Source organism: Triticum aestivum, chromosome 1B (genome assembly GCF_018294505.1).
Source record: "Triticum aestivum cultivar Chinese Spring chromosome 1B, IWGSC CS RefSeq v2.1, whole genome shotgun sequence".
Lineage (NCBI taxonomy): Eukaryota > Viridiplantae > Streptophyta > Magnoliopsida > Poales > Poaceae > Triticum > Triticum aestivum.
Window position 1 is genome coordinate 384,453,167 of NC_057795.1, and position 22,376 is coordinate 384,475,542.

General features: G+C 44.0%; 2 protein-coding genes across 7 annotated transcripts; one reads left to right on the forward strand and one right to left on the reverse strand.

The window, feature by feature from the left end:
- The first annotated feature begins 1,532 nt into the window (after positions 1–1,532).
- Positions 1,533–4,105, forward strand: LOC123125963 (probable plastid-lipid-associated protein 3, chloroplastic). The gene is made up of 3 exons (XM_044546399.1): positions 1,533–2,141; positions 2,751–2,946; positions 3,552–4,105. The coding sequence occupies exons 1-3, from the start codon at positions 1,570–1,572 to the stop codon at positions 3,864–3,866; spliced, it is 1,083 nt and encodes a 360-aa protein (XP_044402334.1). The 5' UTR covers positions 1,533–1,569; the 3' UTR covers positions 3,867–4,105.
- A 319-nt stretch (positions 4,106–4,424) lies between these two features.
- LOC123125919 (uncharacterized) lies at positions 4,425–15,423 on the reverse strand. 6 transcript variants are annotated; one of them, XM_044546361.1, is made up of 18 exons: positions 15,106–15,421; positions 14,806–14,980; positions 14,247–14,555; positions 13,954–14,043; positions 13,003–13,449; positions 12,613–12,720; positions 12,226–12,356; positions 12,019–12,151; positions 11,571–11,940; positions 10,935–11,434; positions 10,657–10,836; positions 10,415–10,573; positions 10,020–10,094; positions 9,031–9,175; positions 8,683–8,876; positions 7,918–8,130; positions 5,784–6,580; positions 4,425–4,950 (listed from the first exon to the last, which is right to left on the reverse strand). In XM_044546361.1, exons 1-17 carry the CDS (start codon positions 15,300–15,302, stop codon positions 5,942–5,944), a joined length of 4,065 nt encoding a protein of 1,354 aa, XP_044402296.1. In that variant the 5' UTR covers positions 15,303–15,421; the 3' UTR covers positions 4,425–4,950; positions 5,784–5,941. The 6 variants fall into 6 exon arrangements, with proteins under 6 accessions (XP_044402296.1, XP_044402302.1, XP_044402310.1 ...); XM_044546367.1 differs by having other exon boundaries at positions 14,806–14,942; positions 15,106–15,399; XM_044546375.1 differs by having other exon boundaries at positions 14,247–14,573; positions 14,806–14,942; positions 15,106–15,399.
- Between the last annotated feature and the right edge of the window lie 6,953 nt (positions 15,424–22,376).

Below are 22,376 nucleotides of genomic sequence, written 5' to 3' on the forward strand. Positions count from 1 at the left end.
AAGAACAACATAACACATCAACACAACACTGAATCAATACCAACTTCACATAATTACTTATAACAAGACTTTTCCCATGTCCTCGAGAACAAACGGAACTACTCACAAATCATATCCATGTTCATGTCAGAGGAGATAAATATCTAATTAACAATCTGAGGTAAACCAATTAGCATCAACTACAAGATGTAATCAACACTAGTAGCATCCCCCAGGTACCAATCTGAGGTTTTACACAAAGATTGAACACAAGTGATGAATTAGGGTTTGGAGATGAGATGGTCTTGTGAAGATGTTGATGGAGATGAGTCCTCCCACGATGAGAGGAGCGTTGGTGATGCCGATGGCTTCGATTTTCCCCTCGAGGAGGGAAGTTTCCCCAACGAAATCGCTCCGTCGGAGAGGAAAATTCCTCCTGCCCAAGTTCCACCTCGAGACAGGGGCGGCTCATCTCGAAAGTCTTCTTTTCTATTTTCTAGGGCAAATGGCTTCATATAGCAGAAGATGGGCATCGGCGGACCTCCGTGGGGCCCACGAGTCACCAAGGCGCGCCGCCAGCCTTCTCTGGTACTTATTTCTTCCAATATTTTCTATATATTCCAAAATAATTCTTCGTAAATTTTCAGCTCATTTGGAGCTCCGGAAAATATCTGTTGTAGCTTTTTTCAGGCTCGGAATTCCAGCTGTCGGCAATGTCCCTCTTTCGGTGTATCTTGCATTTTAAGAGAGAAAAATTATTAGAATTGCATCATAAAGTGAAATACATATTTACAACATTATAAACAATAATAGGAAACACGATGCAAAACAGATGTATCACAATCCGCTGCACGACATGGCTCTGACAGAGGCCACGTGCCACCCGTCATGGATACGCGCCGACTGTAGCGATCACGCGCCTTCGGTCCACCTGTCATCGACCTTATAACCGGTTCGCCCGGGGACGAGCCGTCTGGGCAGATCGTACGACTCCCCTCGCTCCCGAGAGCCTCCCGCCGCAAGCCACACGACAACAGACAACTGGGAAGCTCTCTTCACCGAACTGTAGCGATTGCGCGTTCTCGGTCCACTCATCATGGACGCGCGCCGACTGTACCAATTCGTACGCCAAGGGTCCACCCGTCATTGAGTTGTCCGGTTGATTGGACGGCTCGCCTCGCCCCCAAGAGCCTCCTGTCGCAAGCCAACCGGCAATGGACGGCTAGGAGGCTCTCTTCCCCCTCGACGAGCCTAGGAAGGCGAATACTCCACCATCCTTTGCCCCGCCCCGAGAGCCTTCTCCCCAAGCCAACGGGCAACAGACGGCTAGGAGGCACTCTTCGCCCTCGATGAGCCTAGAAAGGTGGATACCACGCCGTTCTTTATATAGGAGTAATATATGATACGCACACTACGTGCGAATTTCAGGGAGAAAAAACCAAATAGAAAAACAGCTCGATTTTTAAGGGTTTTCCTGCGGTGATTTCGTAAAAGAAAGAAAATCGCTGCTTGGGCTCTCCCCTCCCCGCCCGCCCACACAAGTGACTAGAGGCCAACAGAAGAGGAGTGGAATCATTCATTCATTCATCCATGGCTCCCCTCTTCGCCTCCTGCCACGCTTCCCACGCGTCCCTCCTACTCCTCTCCCCCAACCCCGCCGCCGCCGCACGTCTCCGCGTCGGTGGCCTCCGAGTCAGGCGGCCGCGCCGCCTCCGCCTCCCCGTACGAACCGCCGCGGGAGGCAGCCCACTCGATGCCGAGATCCCCGACCCTACAGTCGACGACGACGAGTGGGGCCGCGAGCCGCCCGCTTCCGCGCCGGGTAACTCGCGCCCTGGCGTCACCGATGAGTGGGGCGAGCCGGGGGTGGCCGAGCCTGAGCAGCCCTCCGGCGCCGACACCCCTACCAACGACGACGAGTGGGGCGGGGAGCCCACGCCGACGCCGCCCAAGGCGAAGGAGGCTCCGGTTACGAAGGAGAACGAGGGGAGGGAGGAGCTGAAGCGGTGCTTGGTGGACACGGTGTACGGCTCCGGCCTGGGCCTTAAGACGTCCTCGGAGGTCAGGGGGGAGGTCGTGGAGCTCGTGGCCCAGCTCGAGGCTTCCAATCCCACGCCCGCGCCCGTCCAGGCGCCAGAGCTCGACGGAAACTGGATACTCCTGTGAGCCTTCCCACTTCTTGCTCTCAATCAATACTTGCTAGTACTCACTACTTCGATCGTCAGTTCGATACGTCAGTGGAATGCTTTATTTGAATTTTAGCCACTCAGAATGATTGCGTGCTGTTGCCGTTGTTCTTCTGACCAAAGGGTGTTCTAAGTTGAGGGCTCCTTTGGTTAATAGGATAGGAATGTCATAGGAATAGGAAAATCATAGGAAGTGAGATAGACATGTATCCCAATTCATATAGGGAAAGAGATGTCATTTGAAGCATAGGTAGAAAATTTTCCATTGAGTCTAGGATAATGTCACTTTTCTTTGAAATGTGAAGGATTGGTTCCTATCCTGCATAGGAATGAATCCATTCCTGCAAACCAAAGAGCTCCAAAGGATTTTTTTTCTTTAAAAACCCTATCCTATACGATTCCTACAAAAATCCTATAAGCCAAAGGAGGCCAAACTGTTTAAGCAGTCAACTTCTTATAATGCTCTTGCTCTGCCAAAGCAGACGACCAATTTCCCCCCTCTTAGAATTCTCATTAGCACTGAGGGGGTCCAGTCAGTTACTTGTACTTGTACCTACTTAATTGTGCATGGTCGTCAACTTTCAGGTATACAGCATATTCTGAGCTTCTACCGATTCTGCTTGCCGGGGCAACACCATTCACCAGAGTTGATAAGATATCCCAAGAAATTGACTCGAGAAGCATGACGATAATTAATGCTTCAACTATTTCGACTCCATTTGCTTCGTTTTCATTTAGCGCAACTGCTTCTTTTGAAGTCCAAACTCCATCAAGGATAGAGGTACAGACCTGCTTCTCGTCAATTTTATGCTAGTCTCAGTTTATACTGCATTGGTTATTTCAGCTTTCCAGACATGTCATGTGGAACAGTTAATTTGCTTCTTCAATTACAAATAGAACATTTTGTATCATTAAATCATTTCGCTAGTTACATTTGCTTCTCATCAATGTTATTTTAAAACACTTTGTATTATGAAATCCAGATAGTCTGTAGCCCCTTCGTCAAACCATTTCGCTAGTTACATCTACTTGCTATTTTTAAGAAATATGGGATGCAAATTAGCAAATTAGGGAGAGACCCCTTTGTGTTGCGCTAGACTGAGATATATAATCTAGCATGGCTGCAAGCCTTCAACTCAAGCATTCAACAGACGCATTTGATACCAGTATTGCCGCCTACCTGTCATTCTCCTAGTTACGGTGTACATAGGATGATAACTTGATAAGCAAATCTCTTGTACCAAATGTTTGAGGTGCACATCATGGTTACTAAAAGACTTGGATGTTTCATCAGTTACAAGAATACAAGTTGCCCTTTACCATGTATGTAAGCCGTCCTTGATAACATAGATATGCCAAACTGACACATTACTTGTTCTCATGAAGGTCCAATTCAAAGAGGGGAGCTTCCAGCCTCCTGAGATATCATCATCAGTAAATCTACCTGAACAGATCGCCATATTCGGGCAGAAGTTCAGCCTGGGGCCTGTTAAGGAGCTGCTGGAGCCTTTGCAGCGAGCATTTGCTAGCATTGCAGGGTCCATATCTGGGCAGCCACCCCTCAAGGTACCGATTCCCGGAGACAACAAGGCCAAGTCGTGGCTTTTGACAACCTACCTGGACAAAGACTTGAGGATTTCAAAAGGCGATGGAGGTGGCGTGTTTATTCTTGCCAAAGAGGGGAGCCCTTTACTAGATTAACTGTACATGTGTAATAGGTGTCATTATTCATATCTGCAAGGTTGAAAACCACAGCTGCAAGCCTACAACGGAGCATTCTTCTCCCTCTTTGATACACAATTTTCTGGTGGTTTTGAGTCTGGCAGAATCAACTAAATATTGTCGGTATGGAGTCTCCATACGCTTTCTGCTCCTTGGTAACTACGTAGTGTACATTTTTTGTGTTATTAAAAAGGAATGTGCACGATACTTTATCGTAAGAGTATTTTCTGCTCCCTAGCTCAGCCAACTAAACCAAAATTACCTGAGCACCATGACATGGATTGCATGCCAGATAACTCTGGATTCAGTTATTGCTTCTGAGTCTGGGTTCAAACAGGATACCCTCTGATCCTCTTTAGTTCAATCAAACTGAATTTTCAGAAGACATGATTTTTTAAACTTTAGTTCATTTGATTAACTAAGGAATATGGGAGGGTACCTGAGGTTCACAAATTTGCATCGCTAGATATATTTCACATAAATCTGGACTGGAGGCTGTGGCCTGCTTGGAATCAGAATTTTATACAAAAATGCAAGGGAATCAAACTAAAGCGATCAACTGTTCCTTCCGTATGAGAGCTTGCTTAAGGTACATCTACATTAACAACTGAGACCTGTCACGCTTCAAATACAGAACTGGGAAAATGGCAGCACATCTACATTAACTGACACCTGTCAGGCTTCAAATGCAGAACTGGGAATATGGCAGCAACACAACGCTTCTCAGCAAATAAGATGTGTATCAGGCAGATATAACCATCTCCTAGAGAACATTCTAAAAAAAACAGAAGCCTGTAATCTCCACCTTTTCTCTCTAGTAGACAACATAATTACAGAGGCATTTCCCTGTGAAAAAAACTGTGGACGAAAATGGCGTCGCCTTGTACTGTTGTTATGGTACAACAATTCTAAGTCGCAAGTGGTTGCCTCCATTTTATCGGTTGACTTGAAGATACAAAAACGGCAGCCCACATCGCACACCTAACTCGGATCACATTTTTCGTCTGCTTACACAACATGAAAGTTTCCTTGTAGTTGAGTTCACTCTTCATCAACATGGTTTCTGCATTAAAAACATAGGTTACCCATCACGTACAGATGCACCGGCTCAAACGCATATACTGTGAGAGGGAAGTGGCCATCCATAATTCATTTCTGTTGTTCATGTCTAGACCACCGGAAAACATAACATCAACACTGTAGATTCAATTACACTCCCTCCGTCCCAAAAATTTTGTCTTAGATTTGTCTACATACGGATGTATCTATTCACGTTTTAGTGCTAGATACATCCGTATCTAGATAAATCTAAGACAAGAATTTTGGGACGGAGGGAGTAGAAAGCATACCATCTCCAACATGATGAACGTGCTGTCGAAATAAATAGTTAACCTTGTGATGTGCATGCCTGTGACTAACTAACCTTAAGGGGTACCATTCAGATATGGGGAAAATAGCATGGAGCTGTGTTATATAAATATATCCTCTTTCTCCAAACATTTTTTAGGTGTATTCTTCCTATTGATGTGTTAATGTTTAGCAAGAAACCACAAGTGCCAGCAGTCCAGCAGCATAAGTATAAGATGTTTTGAAGTAGCGATGGAAGTATTTCACTAAGCACCAATCTGTGACTCCAAATTCGAGTGGAAACACATCTAGCTCTTAAACCGTTTCCATAATACTTCATTTTAGTTACAGAAGTTCTCCCCTGATTTATCAAGTAACAGTTCCCATAGTGCCAAGACACATAGTGAGTGTTACCTTTGATATTCTCTGTTCTCTTGTTCAACCAGGTGCTTTCCAAATTTAATCATTTAAGAAACATTTATTTGCATGCAATTACAGAGAGAAAAGGGTGAACCTCTGTTAGTGGCGAAGAGAACTTTCATGACTAACCTCAGCATGAGAGTGAGACACAATGTCCTCTCCAATGCGTAGATAACGCACCATGGATTCAACACACCTAGGATACATGGCAGACCTTTCAAATATATAAATGCGCCAACAGCACAAGACAAGAATCCAACTGACAAAGCTTTGTGGTTTGCCTGCTATCATTTGAAAACTGTGTCCTGCATCCTTTTGAACACCTCATGCACAGATGAAGGATCTATATCATATCTAACACCCTCACCACCATACTGCACAAAGAGGTACTCTCTTGAGGACATTGGAGGGGGCAAAAGATCACATAACTCCACCAGATCTTGAATAGGTGGCAAGGGCATATCCCTTTGGTTCAGTGAATGATACACATCTGCCAGAAGAAGCCACACGAGGTCATCATCCATACAGGCAAGTCCAGTCAATGCCCTCATAGCAGCTTCTCGCAGACCTATCAAACCACTATAAGCAATCCCTACCACAAGGCCACAGATCTTCTTCAACACACTTTCCAATGCAATAGCACTCCTTTTGTGGGAAGATATTTCAGTGATCATGTCCAAGACTGCAATCTGAATCTTTTGGCTGGATATCTCAGCCATAGGTTCCTCTGAGGTAAGTGAGGTATTCCTATATGGTAAAATAATTGCTTTTTCATCCATCGATGACAGTGTTTTCCGTCGGAATGGAGACAAGGCCAGCAACCTCCAAATAATATATCCATCCTTATGAAACCGGCGTACAAAAAAATTACCACCAGATATTTGAATGGTTCTGCCTAAAACTTGTGTGCATCTTCTGACAATAGGCTGCAAAAACCTTATTCCGGTGAGAGTAGGTATCATATAGAACTCACATATTTTACAGTAAGACTGGAAACAGAGAAACAGGTAACTGAAAATTATCCAGTCTAGCAACTCATAGACTCAACATTACCATGCCAAAAGTAAATTTGAAATCTAAGTAGGTGATCAGAGATTCCATATCCAAGCCAACAAATTCTGTACTAGGTACTAAACGTACAAAACCAATATTGCATATTATTTCATGCAGTGAATTGGAATTTTATGTCTTGGTCAGTTGGAGAGCATATGCTCCATGACTACCAAATTGTAGATGAATCTAGCATTCAATGAAGGCAAAAAAAGAGGTAACGTACTAGTATGAAAATCAAGAGTGTAATGGGTGCAAGTGCAACATCATTCATTGAACTGGGGTGATGTTCAGGGCATATTGTTCACGTATGTAAATAATATGAACTATTCATCTGCATTAAGAATCAACACATATCCTCTGGAGCACAGATAAAAAATCTGGTGGCACATGTTCTTCAGAATATAGTTGTGGTCAGTTCTACTTCAGAAGCAAAGTTGATCTCATAGAGGAGCGGGATTATAGATGGGCCAACCAAAATAAGGCAGGTCATCAAACAGGATACAAAAAGAGTAGCTGTCACTTGAGAGGAGAGGTTACTGGATGAGGACAAGTAACATGTGCAATATTGGAAGTAATTTGGGTTTGATCATATTCACACTTAATATTTGGATTCCAAAGTAGCTGTAGGAAGCCCTTTGGATCTAAGAACGCAAATGGTAAAAGAAGATGCTGAACTTAGATGTGACACAGGGCAACCACAACGCGCTATATCTGATTCTAGTCAGCAGAATATGTGGGTCATTGAGTATTGAAGTACACCATGATTTCATAAAAAAGGGCAGCCCGGTGCATGTAGCTCCTGCTTGCGCAGGGTCCGGGGAAGAGTCCAACCACTTTGGGTCTATTGTACGCAGCCTTTCCCTACATTTTCTGTAAGAGGCTGTTTCCAGGACTTGAACCCATGACCTCATGGTCACAAGGCAGCAGCTTTACCACTGCGCCAAGGCTCCCCTTCTACACCATGATTTCATGATGGTGAGAAGTGAAATATTACCACTGAAGTGTGATATAATTTAGGAAGCTAAAAAGTAAACATTTCATGTATCATGATGGTGAGAAATGAAATATTACCACTGAAGTGTGATATTAATTTAGGAAGCTAAAAAGTAAACATTTCATGTAAGCATTTATTCTAGAAAACCAAAGAAGCAAGTACCAAGAGAACAGTAATTTACGCGATGCAAAAATATCAGATGTGAAGAAACTGCACCATTGAGATCTTGTTCTTAAGACAGATAACCAGGTATGGCCATAGTTTGTTCATAGCTGGGAGTAGTCTATTCTCGTCAACATCTTCAGCAGTGTCCATATCATCAAGAAGTTCATCCAAGGACAATTGCTGGACTGCCTCCTTGATAACAGCTTTGGTTTCATTTTCACACTTATATGCATCCTCAACCTTGGCAATAGATACAACAGCATTCTGTAGATGGCAAAGTACAATTTTACTGTGACAAGAAATGCCAGAGAACTTAATTGTCAGGATGAAGCAACCCTTGTTTGTCAATGAATGGCTGAAATTTTACTTTATTCAACATTAAGTCACAACAGAATGACATCTAAGAGCTATGCTGCCAAGTAAAGCAAGGTATCAGGTTTGCTAAAGCTGTTAAATGGGGTGATGTAATAGGTTAGTTAGTACGATTAACCTGAAAGGAAATGAAAACAGCCATATGCGACATACAAGTACACAAACACATTATAGGAAACCTCCCTGGTTTTATACTGTACAATTTGCATTCCTCGAGATACAGAATAGACAAGAGCTAGCTCAAGTTATTGTACCAAACAGAAGACCAGTATGAAGGATGCCAAAAGATGGCCAAAAGCTATTGCCAAAACATAATGGCCAGCAAAGCAGGTAAAATAAAGAAACCTATAAATGACCCGGCAAGTGAAATATCCTATGAAATGGGATCAGAACTTGCGCTTATCACAATGCACTGTTGCATAATTAGCAGACAGAAAGAAATACCTCCACGATGTCTAGGGCCACAAGGCATGCTGCTTCCTTGGTTGAGGAGAGAAGTGGGGTGGCAGCTGATAAGCAAGACCCAGCAAGAGATGCAACTATTCTCCTGTATTTTCTCATATCATTTAGATTGCAAAGTAAATCCTCCCAATATTCCAAGCTCAGAAAATCAGGCTGGGCATCAACATCCATTGTACCTGATGCAATCAAAACAGGTTATGAGAAAGCAACTATGTGAATAAGACTTCATGAATAAATGAACTCTAAACCATATTTTCTGGGGAACATGATGGTGCTACGATCCAAACTAACTGCTGTAGAAAAACAAAATTGGGTCCTGTCAAGCATTACCAGGCATTACGCTGGTTTCTCTTCTCTTCTCTATCAAACTTTCGACTGCTTGATGCTCTGATCTGACCTTCACAGAAAATGATTGCACCTCATCTGGTAAGCTAATAGACTCATGAGTACATGCCTTGGCGATCTCAAAGACTGCCTAGAGAAACCCAAAAAAGAAAGAAAGGAAGAACTTGCTCAGTGAAACATGTATTAGTGCACAAGCAAAACATGACCAGAGAAAGAGACGAATAACACGTAGGTGGTCCAGAATTCTGAACCAATGAGCACAACATTAATACAAGAGAATCAGAGACAAATCAACAATTGGGCTTTAATTGTACAGAGTTCTGTACAAAATGTGTAGACTTCACCAGTTCAAACACATGTGCATATATTTTATCAGAAGAAGAAAAACATAGAGATGTCGTTTTCCAACTAATTTCACCACTTGGATGCTAATACAGACAAAATAGCACTACTAGTCGCTTTGTACCACACTTTATTTGACCATTGAACCACGATGACCTCCTAACAAATCAGATGGTAGGCCAATCAGAACAGATAATGTATCTATGTACTATTGTCACTGCACTCTTAACTTGCATGCTCAATAATCAACATGGCACAAACCGTAGGTAGACTATCAAACCCTCATCCAAGATATAAGACAAGGCGCGAAAGCTATGTGCCTATGTCTGTTCATTGACCCGTTGGGTCAAAACAATGCACAAAACCAGGCCAGTGCCAAAAGACACCATCAACTGCATGCACTGCCCTGCACTGTTTGAACGGGTTTTGAAAACCGTTGATGAACAGCCTTAACAGATAGTATACAATAAAACCTGCCAATAGCACATGATAGTTAAAATGGTAAAACCAGTAGCTGAAATTTGAAATCCCAGCCAGCACCATGCACACGTGCTATAAGCGAATGCCCATTTAGTAGAACTGTCGAGCGGCCATCACATGATATCAAATTTCGTAATTGTATATCATAATACCTTCAGAAATGGAACAGTTAGATGGGGATGATCATGCCTACCAAGAACCTCCAGCTCTGAAGAAACTGCCCGCATCTGTAAATATTACATGTATTGCAATAAAAGTTAACATATGAAACTGGCTTCAAAACTTCAAAAATAATCATGTTTTGTTTTGATCAAAGGGCATCATTTGTTCTTTACTTCCCCATGCATCATCATATCCTCTTTGTATAATCAAAAAGGGAAGTGATCTCAGAAGGATAAGTGCTCAAACTTCGGAAGCCATAAAGTGTAATTGGTTTGACTAATTGGCAACTGATGCTTTACAAGGCAGCTTGTTATATGAGGGTACAAAAGCACTTAACCATGTAAAAAAATGAAATGGGGAAGATTCGTAACCATCCCTATCATACCGGTTCTTCCAAAAATGGTAAAATGTCACGAGAAGCACCAATGTAACACAGCATGGAAGCGAGAATATCAGGGACGTGGGGGTTGAGGTCTAGATGGCGCAATTGTCTGCAAAGAGAGTCAACAATGTAATCTGCATTTGCCACAACGAATTGGCCAACCTGCACAGGAAGAAAAACATAAGCGGTAATTCCGATGATGACAGTAAAAGAATTTTGCATGAACTAAGGTCATCATCAATTACCGTAGAGTAACCACCAGCGGCAGCAAGTGTTCTTAAGACAGCATCTGACGCAATTCTAATTTGCGCACTTGAGCTGATAAGTTTCCGGAGTAGAAGATAAAGTGAAGAGTGCATAAACCCACTCTGTGCAAAATCTTGATGAAGAATAATACCAAAGACCCCAATCCCGTCAAGCATTACCTGATGGAGAAGAACAAAAGTTGAAATACAGTTAAAACTGGAACAAGAAAAAAAATACTTTAAAAAACTATTGAAGAATTGCAGCAATGCATAATTACTTGTTGTAGTGCAGTTGTATCACGGAAGAAATGCATTGGAACATTAAGTTCTGCTAGGCATAGCTCAGAGTTCTGTTCTGTTGGAAGATCCCACACTTCCGGAGACATATACTCATGTAGTATACTACCAATACAGTGAATAATATCGTCTTCAGTGTCCATTCGCTCACTTATCTTCCAAACTTCTCTTACTCCGCTATGTAGACCACTTGAAGTTAAGTGGTCATTTTGACCAGGTACCCTTACCACTTGTGCTGAACTCTTGTTGAATAATTGCAAACACACAGAGAGAGACTGATCTGACAGACCATATATGAGCTCATTGAGCATGCAAACAGCAGAGCTTGCCTGGCGCAGTTTTTGTCCAGAATCACTCTTCATGTACCACCTCTGCACACCATATCTGTGAGTGTCTTCAGCGCGCAGCTCAGTGCTTAACCTCCGGAACTGATTGAGTAGAATATCAACAAAAACAGATAAAGATGCACTGGTTCCTTGCCCTGTCATCATCACAAGCAACAAAACATAACAGGTCAAAAATTTCAGTGTAATAAATTGCATCGCTGTAAAAGGCAACAAACACGACAGCTCCTAAATCATAAGTATGGCAAGCATTCAAAGTAGTTGACAACTTACCTGAAACTGTTGAAAGACCAACCAGCCTTATGATTCCTGCCAGAGCGGAGTATAGCCTCTGGCTACTTGCATGAACAAACCATGAAGGTACATGGGGGAGCTCATATTCAACTGTACCATTTATTGCATTTGGCAAACCATTGTCCCCAATAACAGATATTTTTGGGCCTGCAGATGAAGACGTTGCATACTGAGAGTGAGAACTGTGACTTGTATCATTAACATAGGCTCCATTCTTTAACTCAGCAACTGAATACAGATATCCAACAGATAGTGGCTTTGATACAATCAGCTTGTCCATGGAACCAGAAAACTGTGAGCTATGACTAATGCATAAACCCAAACAATCGAAGAAGCGAGCAGCAACAACCTGCCAGTGCAATAAAAATCAAGTCAAAAGTCAACTGAAGAGTTGTTGATCTAAAGAAAGGAATTGTAAGTTACTTACAGGAGAGCGATGAAGGTGATTCATCAGAAACTGAGGGCCGGCATAGAAAGTTAGAGCCAACAGTTTCCTGGCATGAGAAAGGGCAGTGATCTCCTCGCTTCCAAGTACCACTTGCGGTAACTTTTCAAGCAACCTGTCTTACATGCAAAAAAGTTGAGAACTTCCTCACATGTAAACTGTGTTGTTTCAATCAAAAATAACACAAACCTGGTAAATATATCAGAAACCTCATTTCCTGATAGAAAATGTTGACCCTTCATGAAAAGATAATCAAGAGAATCTTGTGCAGCCTCAGACACAGTTGCCGCATCATCACATGCTAGAACACATAAGCACTCCTGCAATTAACGATGTGGAGTTAGAAGTTAACAGAGCTTCCAGGCAAGTATGTGGAGATGCTGGCTGAGCGAAAGATCCTCTTTCCTTTTTGCAGGGTGGCTGGGCCAAAAGTATGAATGCATAGTGAATGAATTTCAAAGCATAAAAGACATGCTGCATATTGATGGCAAAGTTGTAGACCATGTGAGCATAACTGCATAGCTAACATTTTCTTATGCTTTCCACAAGTCAAAAAATAAGAATTTACAAACTTACCACAAGTAACATCTTGCTTCTCATTAATGTGAGGCTGCAACTAGACAACAGCCCCCTTACACCAATAACCACCGACCTCCTTACTTTCTCAGATGAGTGAACAGAAAGCTGCAAGAAGGATAAAGGGCAACCTGGTGCATGTAGCTCCCGCTTGCGCAGGGTCCAGGGAAGGGTCCGACCACTTTGGGTCTATAGTACGCAGCCTTTCCCTACATTTCTGTAAGAGGCTGTTTCCAGGACTTGAACCCATGACCTCATGGTCACAAGGCAGCAGCTTTACCACTGCGCCAAGGCTCCCCTTCAAAGCTGCAAGAAGGATACGGTATTAAAATAACTTAGAAGGATGCTAATTTATAAAATAACGTGCAGTGGGGAGGGAGGTAAATATACATGTGGAAATGTCTCTGTAAACAATTTGCCAACATTAGTTGCTGTTTCCTTGAGCCATTTTCTTGTGCGTTTTACATGCAGTGCTCTTCTATCAGCAGAGTTATTACTGATATCAGAGGTAGTGTCTTCTGTAGTTTCAGAATTGCCTGTCTGTTCAGAAAACGTTTTGGTTGGCAACTGGCGAAGCTTCTGCAATACATGGTCACTAGAACCACTGCCACCAGAACATTGGGCAGAACTACTGTCACTAGGAATATCAAGTGCACTGAAATTTTCCTTGTCACATAGGACTATCATCAAAGCCTCAGTCAATCCAAGAATGGCTTGCTCAATGCTCAAAGCACTCCCAGCAGCACCGCTAATCATTGTCTTAGATGTGTAGAGAAGCTTTCCAAGACGACTGACGATACCAGGAAGGAAAAAGGCAAGTGCATCAGCAGAACCTACCTAAACAAGAAAGACAACTTTTACTAAATTGTGAACATAATTAAGAAAAATCTCACCAGAAGCCACGCTCAAAATAATTAAAAACGATCCAACCATGCTTCTACGCAAAGAGGAATCATGCCTACAGGAAAGATACAGATATGCCAAACGTAAAGATGACACCAACTTTTACTGTTGCAATCAGAGTACCGCTGGCCGCTCGGTATTTAAATCTAGGATATTTAAGTATGTCTTGTGTATCCCATTCCTTTTTGCTTCAAATGAGTAAAAATCATTACCCAGAGTAATATGTCAATGCGACAGCTAACAACATTGCCTCATTTCTTGTAATTTTATCTTTTTATGAAATAATGTTTTCGTCGCAGGTCTTTTTTGGAGGGGAGGGGAGGGGGGTTAAATACTAGCAAGGCAGAGGTTTAGTTAATAAACGATTAGGAATTTTTGACTGAAGATAGTAGAAGCATCTCATCTAGCAAGGCACTGCTGTCACACAGAACATCTCACCTTGGCAATAAGAACGCGCAATGCGAGCAATGATTCCTTTCTAACACCTGCGCTGCCACGGTGTCCTCTTGATGCCTCAAACTCTGATGACTTCCATATGAAATGAACCAAATTAGTTCCATCTTACTAACACATGGTTATTACATCTAAAAGAACATGGGTGCACAAATAATAGAATAGTTTTTGTGGGAAAATAAAGAATAACTGGGTGGCAAAGGCACTATATAAACAAAATGAAAAGTAACGGCAAAAAGAAGTGTGTCCATACATATGTTCAGGAATAAACACTATACCTGTAGAAGAAGTGAAAGCCAATGTCCGACAGCAGGTGAAGCATTTTCCGATCGGAGGAATGCAAGCAAGCACTCCTCTGGTTTTGCAGAATGCTTTGGATGAACCACACTACCAATTTCCGAACTTAGAATGATTGGGGTCGTAGGTAATACAGTTGCTTGATTACACGAACAGGACTTATCCGAGCATGATTGCAGCTGCAGAATCATGGCTCTGAAGCATCTTACAATGCCTAGGCGGAATTCTTCAGAAGCCTCCGTAGGTGAGAGTATTGCCCCAGATGTCAACTTTTTCAGCAACGCGACCATCTAGCATGCCAAACAAAACTATATAACATGTGTGAAAAACTTGGTAGATTCACCAACAGAAAATAACCCACATGATCTACCCAATGTGCGCTTAAAAGTGTGGAGATGCTTTGTACCATATGGCTATAGTTAGTAGTTGAAAAATAAATTTCCATAATCAAGTTCTAGTAAGCAGCTACTTAACAGGTTCTAGTTAGGTTGCTAGAGACTAGACTACACTGCAGAATCATGGCTTAGCGGAATTAATCACCTGATTGAGCGAGGTGAGGCGGCACTTGGTGAGGAGCAACTCAAGGCAAGCGAGCCCACCTTCGGCGATGGCATCCGTGATGTCGAGCTCCCCGACACCCTGCCCTGCTGCCTTGCCTTCCTTCCTGCACTGCACCGCTGCATCTAGGAGCATGAGCAATGGAAACGCCGTATAGCTAGATAAAAGGACAGGGCACCAAGATTAGATCACAAATCAAAGACACGCGCACACAATATAAGGAGAGCATGTTTTCCTCAAGCAGCGGGGCGTACGGGGGAAGAGGAGCGGGCGTATACGTACTCGAAGCAGGGCTGCAAGGCGGGGGCAGGGACGGAGCGGAGGAAGGCGGCCATGGCGCGGAGGGAGGAGGCGGCGGCGGAATTGGAGGCGGGGGAGCGGCTGCGGAGGACGTCGAGGAGGGCGATTGTGTGGGGCTTGAGCTGGGCGAAGACAGCGGCTAGGGTTTCGTCGGAGGCCGCCGCCGCCGCGGCCTCCATCCCGACGGGCGGCGACGTTGTGGAGGCTCTCCTTGATGGGTGCACCGGCGGGCGTGTGCGCTTCCGGTCGCTGCTCGGAAAGAGACGGAGAGGGGGAGGGGGAGGGGGAGGGGAAGGAGAGGGTTCTAGGTCGTTGAGAGCCGTCGTCCTGGGGTTTTTCTGGAAGCGGAGCTCGAGAAGACGAGCAACTAGGACGAACAGCTAAATTTTGCCACATTTCACATATTTTGGCCACTAATTGTGGGTTTAGCCCATTTGAATACCATAACACTTTATGTTTTCATATATTTTTCTACAACAAGGGAGGATGGGGCACAGCAGAATCATAGGCGTACATAACCTAGACTGCATCGCTGAAGATCTTGCGATTTTCTTCAATATGCGAAAGTGATTCGTTTGAAATTGCTCATGTTATTCTACACCCTGTAGAATACCGAGTCTCGTCTGTGAAGTATGATGAGTTTTTTTTTTCTAATAGGGTGATTATTTATATCTATATTATTATATGGTGTATGAGTTTAAAACTTTTGAATTTCAAGGTAACAAAAACGTGATCAGTTGATAGGGTCCGTCAAATGGTTCAATATTATGGATTTGCACTACTGATTTCTAGAATCATTGTCACGTGTCAATGTAGGAAAAATTCACTTGTGTATGTTGTTATCCTTCATGCGTGTAGCTAGTCACAACACACGCACTGACAACCAGATTTGTGAGCATCTGTGGCATGCGCACTGATCTCATCAACTAGAGTTGGGAGTTCTTGGTGAAACTTTTTTAAGCTGGCTGTAAAGCAAGATACTCATTCTAAATATGTGAAGTCTTACATACAAAACAGAACGGTTGCAACAGTAGACTCGATAAAGCCAGACATGCAAAGTATTGTGTTTGAAAGAAGCAAGATTTGCATCCATCAATTGAACCTTGCACAAGTTGTGCACGTACCCGCATACTAGCAAATCACTGCATGAAAAGAAGATGTAACCGCACATGGGATCGCTCATTATGCTTTTGTATGGAGGACTAGGGTAGTTTGCCTAGAACATCCTCTTGACTTCATGTTACTGTCAAGGTAATGGTGTTGTTCTTCGGGCTCTATGTGGTGGTGGTGTTGCAGGCAGCTAATGACTTCGACAGCGAATGAACAACCCTCAGGGGTCGGGGTAATGTTCCCCTGGGTGTTTTCGCAACAGAGACGAGGTTGTGGCCCCCTTTTCTCCATCTAGGTGTCTCCCTAGCGCGACATATTACAATATGGTGGTTCGTGCTCCCTCTTCCTTGCAACGATGCTCTCTCTATCGTTGGTGCGAAGCTGGCAGGAGGTTTTATTTAGGGCAATGTTATAGTTATGTGGAAATCTGTCTTAAAAGTGACAATATTGTAATTTGTTTGAAATATGAGTAGCTCTGTGGCATACACCGGAAAAAGCATCTCCTAGGGTGGGAAAATGAAATTGGTATTTCAGCCATTAACTCAAACATGCTACTCAGATATACCCCTATTTTTCAATTGTGCTCAAATCTGCCTCTCATTGTTTAGGTCTCCTTACAGGAATGCCATTTCGTGTCAATTCCTTCTAGTCAAAGACTATTGACCGTGATTTTTGTCCAAAATGCCCCTGGTAGCGGCAACCAGCAATCGGGTAAAATTGAAACTCATTAGTTTGTGCCACTCACGCGTGGGCCCTTCCGTTAAAAAGAGAAAAGTAAAAAAACTCTCTCCCTACTCTTTTGTTACAGTTGGTGGGACCCACTCACCTGCACCACCACCACCACATGTTGGTTAAAAGAGAGATAGGAAAGAGGGGAGGGTGGCGGTGTTTTCTCACCGGTGGCTAAATTGTGATGAACCCAATGGCGACCACAAAAATAAGTAGAGGGCGTCAAGGTGATTTCATAAGGTGTTGCACAACCAGATGGGGTAGCTAAAGAAGACAACAATGTTGGTCCGAGCGGATGCCGACGACTAGGAGTTGTTGATGGCATATGGTGGCTATTTTGGGGGCTTTGATTACTTTATTGTGGTCATGGGACGTGTCGGATTCAGGGCTCCGCGGACCCAATAAGGTTCGAACTATGGGGCGTGTGTGAACATCTCAACCTCTCAAGTCTCTGCTCGCCACCCTACGACCTAGCTTCGCCAAACACACATGAGCGGGGAAGGAGAAGATGAACACGACAGTTTACCCAGGTTAGGGCCACCTTGCGCTGTAAAACCCTACTCCTGCTTTGTGGTGGATTGGCCTCACGAGGAGACTGGAGATGAACTAGTACAATGGGTGAGCTACCTCGCGAGGGCTCCGGGGTGAGAATGAGTCGACCCCTTTCTTCAATGGTGGCTAACCTATATTTATACTGGCCTTGGTCCTCTTCCCTTGAAACTTAGGCGGGAAGGGATTCCACAATGGCCAATTTCGAAAGGGGACAAGTAGTACATCTAATCCTGACGAAAGGTGGTCTTCGCCTGCAAAGCCTCTGGTCGTGATGCAGTTGTGGGCTCGGCGATGACATTCATCCTACCGAGCCCGTGGTCTTGGTCTTGTAGCACCCGAATGGAAACCTTTGGGAGATTCCTCGGGAACCCACGCTTGTCCTTGCCTCCTTAGCACCAAAGAGGAAACTGCCTCCTCTGCGCCCGCTAGCGTCCGCCTAGGCATGATCGTCATGGCTCACATCATCGCAACCTCATGAGGCCGGGTACCTACATAGGATCTCCGTTCCTCGGGAGGTCGCCTGGGGGCCCGCCCCCTCGGGAGGTCTTGGTGTTGTCCGCCTCACGAGCCCGGGGCCCTCGCAAGGGTCTTGTCTTGGCGGTCTTGCAGATGGGTTGTACTACGCCGTCAAGGGAGCCACGTTATGGGCCGCAGGCAGGCAAGTCTGAGGGCAGCGGTCAAGGGGGGAGGAGGGCCCTCCAAGCAAAGTGGAGGCCCTCCCCGTTAGGGATTCCCCCTTCCCATGTGCATGGGGCTTATAGGGGTTGGTGCCCTGGCCCATTAAGGCCAGGGCGCCCCCCTACAGCCCATGCCACTATGTGGGACGTGGTGGAACCCTCTGAGGACTTCCAGACCCCTATGGAACTGTCTAGAACCTTTTGGTAGCTTCCAGGTACAATACCGAAAATATCGGATTTTTTCCCGGAACCCCGACAACAACTTTCTATATATAAATCTTTACCTCCAGACCATTCTAGAGCTCCTCGTGACGTCCTGGATCCCATCCGGGACTCCGAACAACCTTCGGTGTTTCCACTATTAATATCTCAATACTACCCTAGCGCTACCGAACATTAAGCGTGCGGCCCTATGGGTTTGAAATGCAGACATGGCCGAGACTCCTCTTCGATCAATAACCGATAGCGGGACCTAAATGCCCATATTGATTCCTACATATTCAACGAAGATCTTTATCAATTGAACCACGATGTCAAGGATTCAGTCAATCCCGTATGTAGTTCCTTTTGTCCGGCGATATGTTACTTGCGCGAGATTCGATCGTTGGTATCTCCATACCTAGTTCAATCTCATTACCGGCAAGTCTCTTTACTCGTTTCGTAATATAAGACCTCATGACTAATCTCATTAGTCACATGCTTGCAAGCTTCTTGTGATGTTGTATTACCGAGAGGGCCTAGAGATATCTCTATCGTCACACGGAGCGACAAATCCCAGTCGCAATCCATGCAACCCAACAAACACCTTCAGAGATACCTGTAGTGTTGGGAAATGTAGCATGCAATTTCAAAAAAATTCCTATGCTCACGCAAGATCTATCTAGGAGATGTATAGAAACGAGAGGGGGAGAGTGTGTCCACGTACCCTCTGTAAGGGCATATTTATTCCTTAGTAGTTTTGGTGATTGATGACAATGCGTTTGCGGACTAATCGTGTGCATTGAGCTTTTCAGATATATCATGTCTGGACACAAGACGATTTGATGACCCTCAAAGAATATTGAAGACGGCGTTTCTCTACGTTTCTTTTCGGTGGATTTGAGTCGTAGGAAAGCTGTACTATTAAGAGGGGGTTGATGACCCGCAAGTATACGGGATAGTTGTAGCCTCTTTCGATAAGTAAGAGTGTCGAACCCAACGAGGAGCTAAAGGTAGACCAAATACTCTCTCAAGTCCTATCGGCCACTGATACGACTCTACGCACGCTTGACGTCGCTTTACCTAGAACAAGTATGAAACTAGAAGTACTTTGTAGGTGTGAAAGGATAGGTTTGCAAGAAAGTAAAGAACGCGTAAATAAAAGCTAGGGATGTTTAGATAAAGACACAACTAAAGTAAATATAGCGAGTGTGGAAAAGTGGTGGTAGGAGTTGTGAAATTGTCCCTAGGCAACTGACTATGTTACTAGACCGGTAATCACTATTGCAATTCTATTTGAGGGAGAGGCATAAGCTAACATACTTTCTCTACTTGGATCATATGCACTTATGATTGGAACTCTAGCAAGCATCCGCAACTACTAAAGATTCATTAAGGTAAAACCCAACCATAGCATTAAAGCATCAAGTCCCCTTTATCCCATACGCAACAATCCCTCTTACTCGGGTTTATGTTTCAGTCACTCACCAACTCACTATAAGCGAATCATGAACGTATTGCAACACCCTACAGCGTGAATCCCTCATGCTTGCGCGACACGAAGGGCACAATAGGACAGCACCAATAATAAAACATGCAACTCAAACCAATCATAGCAATTCATCAATCACCGATAGGACAATAGGAATCTACTCAGACATCATAGGATGGCAACACATCATTGGAAAATAATATGAAGCATAAAGCACCATGTTCAAGTAGAGGGTACATCGGGTTGCGGGAGAGTGGACCGCTGTAGATAGAAGGGGGAAGGTGATGGAGAGGTTGGTGAAGATGACAGTGGTGTTGGTGAAGATCGCGGTGATGATGATGGCCCCCGGCGGCATTCCGGCGCCACCGAAAGCAAGGGGGAGAGAGCCCCCCTTCTTCTTCTTCTTCCTTGACCTTCTCCCTAGATGGGAGAAGGGTTTCCCCTCTGGTCCTTGGCTCCCATGGCGTGGGAGGGGCGAGAGCCCCTCCGAGATTGGATCTATCTCTCTGTTTCTGCGTTCTCTGCGTTGGCTGATTCTACCCCTTCACCGTTTCCTTTATATCTGGAGATCCATAACTCCGATTGGGGTGAATCTTTCGCCCAGATCTTTCTCATAAAATTATCTTTCTTGCGCCAGAAAAAGAGCATCAACCGCCTTACGGGTGGACCACGAGGGCCAGGGGCGCGCCTGGGGGGGGGGGGGGGGAGGGCGCGCCCCCCTACCTCGTGCCCACCTCGGATACTGTTTCGCGTTGATTTTACTTCCCAAAAATCATAAATATTCCAAAAAAATCTCTGTCCGTTTTTTTCCCGTTTGGACTCCGTTTGATATTGGGTTTCTGCGAAACAAAAAAACATGCAACAGACAGGAACTGGCACTGGGCACCGGATCAATATGTTAGTCCCAAAAATAATATAAAAAGTTGCCAAAAAGTATATGAAAGTGAATAATATTGGCATGGAACAATCAAAAATTATAGATACGACGGAGACGTATCAGCATCCCCAAGCTTAATTCTTGCTCGTCCTCGAGTAGGTAAATGATAAAAAAGATAATTTTTGATGTGCAATGCTACCTAGCATAATCTTGATCATATGTATAATCATGGCATGAATATTAAGACACGAGTGATTCAAAGCAATAGTCTATCATTTGTCATAAAAAACGATAATACTTCGAGCGTACCAATAAAGCAATCATGTCTTTTCAAAACAACAAGGCCAAAGCAAGCTTATCCCTACAAAATCATACAGTTTGGCCATGCTTCATTTTCGTCACACAAAATGCTCCCATCATGCACAACCCCGATGACGAGCCGAGCAATTGGTTCATACTTTTTAACGCGCTTCAGCTTTTTTAACCCTCACGCAATACATGAGCGCAAGCCATGGATACAACACTATAGGTGGAATAGAATATAATGATGGAGGTTATGTGGAGAAGACAAAAAGGGAGAAAGTCTCACATCGACGCGGCTAATCAGCAGGCTATGGAGATGCCCATCAATTGATGTCAATGCGAGGAGTAGGGATTGCCATGCAACGGATGCACTAGAGCTATAAGTGTATGAAAGCTCAACAAAAGAAACTAAGTGGGTGTGCATCCAACTTGCTTGCTCATGAAGACCTAGGGCATTTGAGGAAGCCCATCGTTGGAATATACAAGCCAAGTTCTATAATGAAAATTCCCACTAGTATATGAAAGTGACACACATAGGAGACAATCTATATGAAGAACATGGTGCTACTTTGAAGCACGAGATATGAGACTCACTACATGAAGAACATGGTGCTACTTTGAAGCACAAGTGTGGAAAAAGAGATAGTAACATTGCCCCTTTTCTTTTCTTTTCTTTTTTTGGTGGGCTTCTTTGGCCCCCTTTTTTTATTTAGACTTCTTTGGCCTCCCCCCCTTTTTTTGGAGGGGGGAGGGGCAATGTTCTATAATGATGATCATCACACTTTTATTTACTTACAACTCGATATTACAACTCGATAGTGGAACAAAGATATGACTCTATATGAATGCTTCTGGTGGTGTACCGGGATGTGCAATGATCTAGCGTAGCAATGACATAAAAAACGGACAAGCCATGAAAACATCATGCTAGCTATATTACAATCATGCAAAGCAATATGACAATGAATGCTCAAGTCATGTATATGATGATGATGAAAGTTGCATGGCAATATATCTCGGAATGGCTATGGAAATGCCATGATAGGTAGGTATGGTGGCTGTTTTGAGGAAGATATAATGAGGCTTATGTGTGATAGAGCGTATCGTATCAAGGGGTTTGGATGCACCGGCGAAGTTTGCACCAACTCTCGAGGTGAGAAAGGGCAATGCACGGTACCGAAGAGGCTAGCAATGACGGAAAGGTGAGAGTGCGTATAATCCATGGACTCACATTAGTCATAAAGAACTCATATACTTATTGCAAAAGTTTATTAGCCCTCGAAGCAAAGTACTACTACGCATGCCCCTAGGGGGA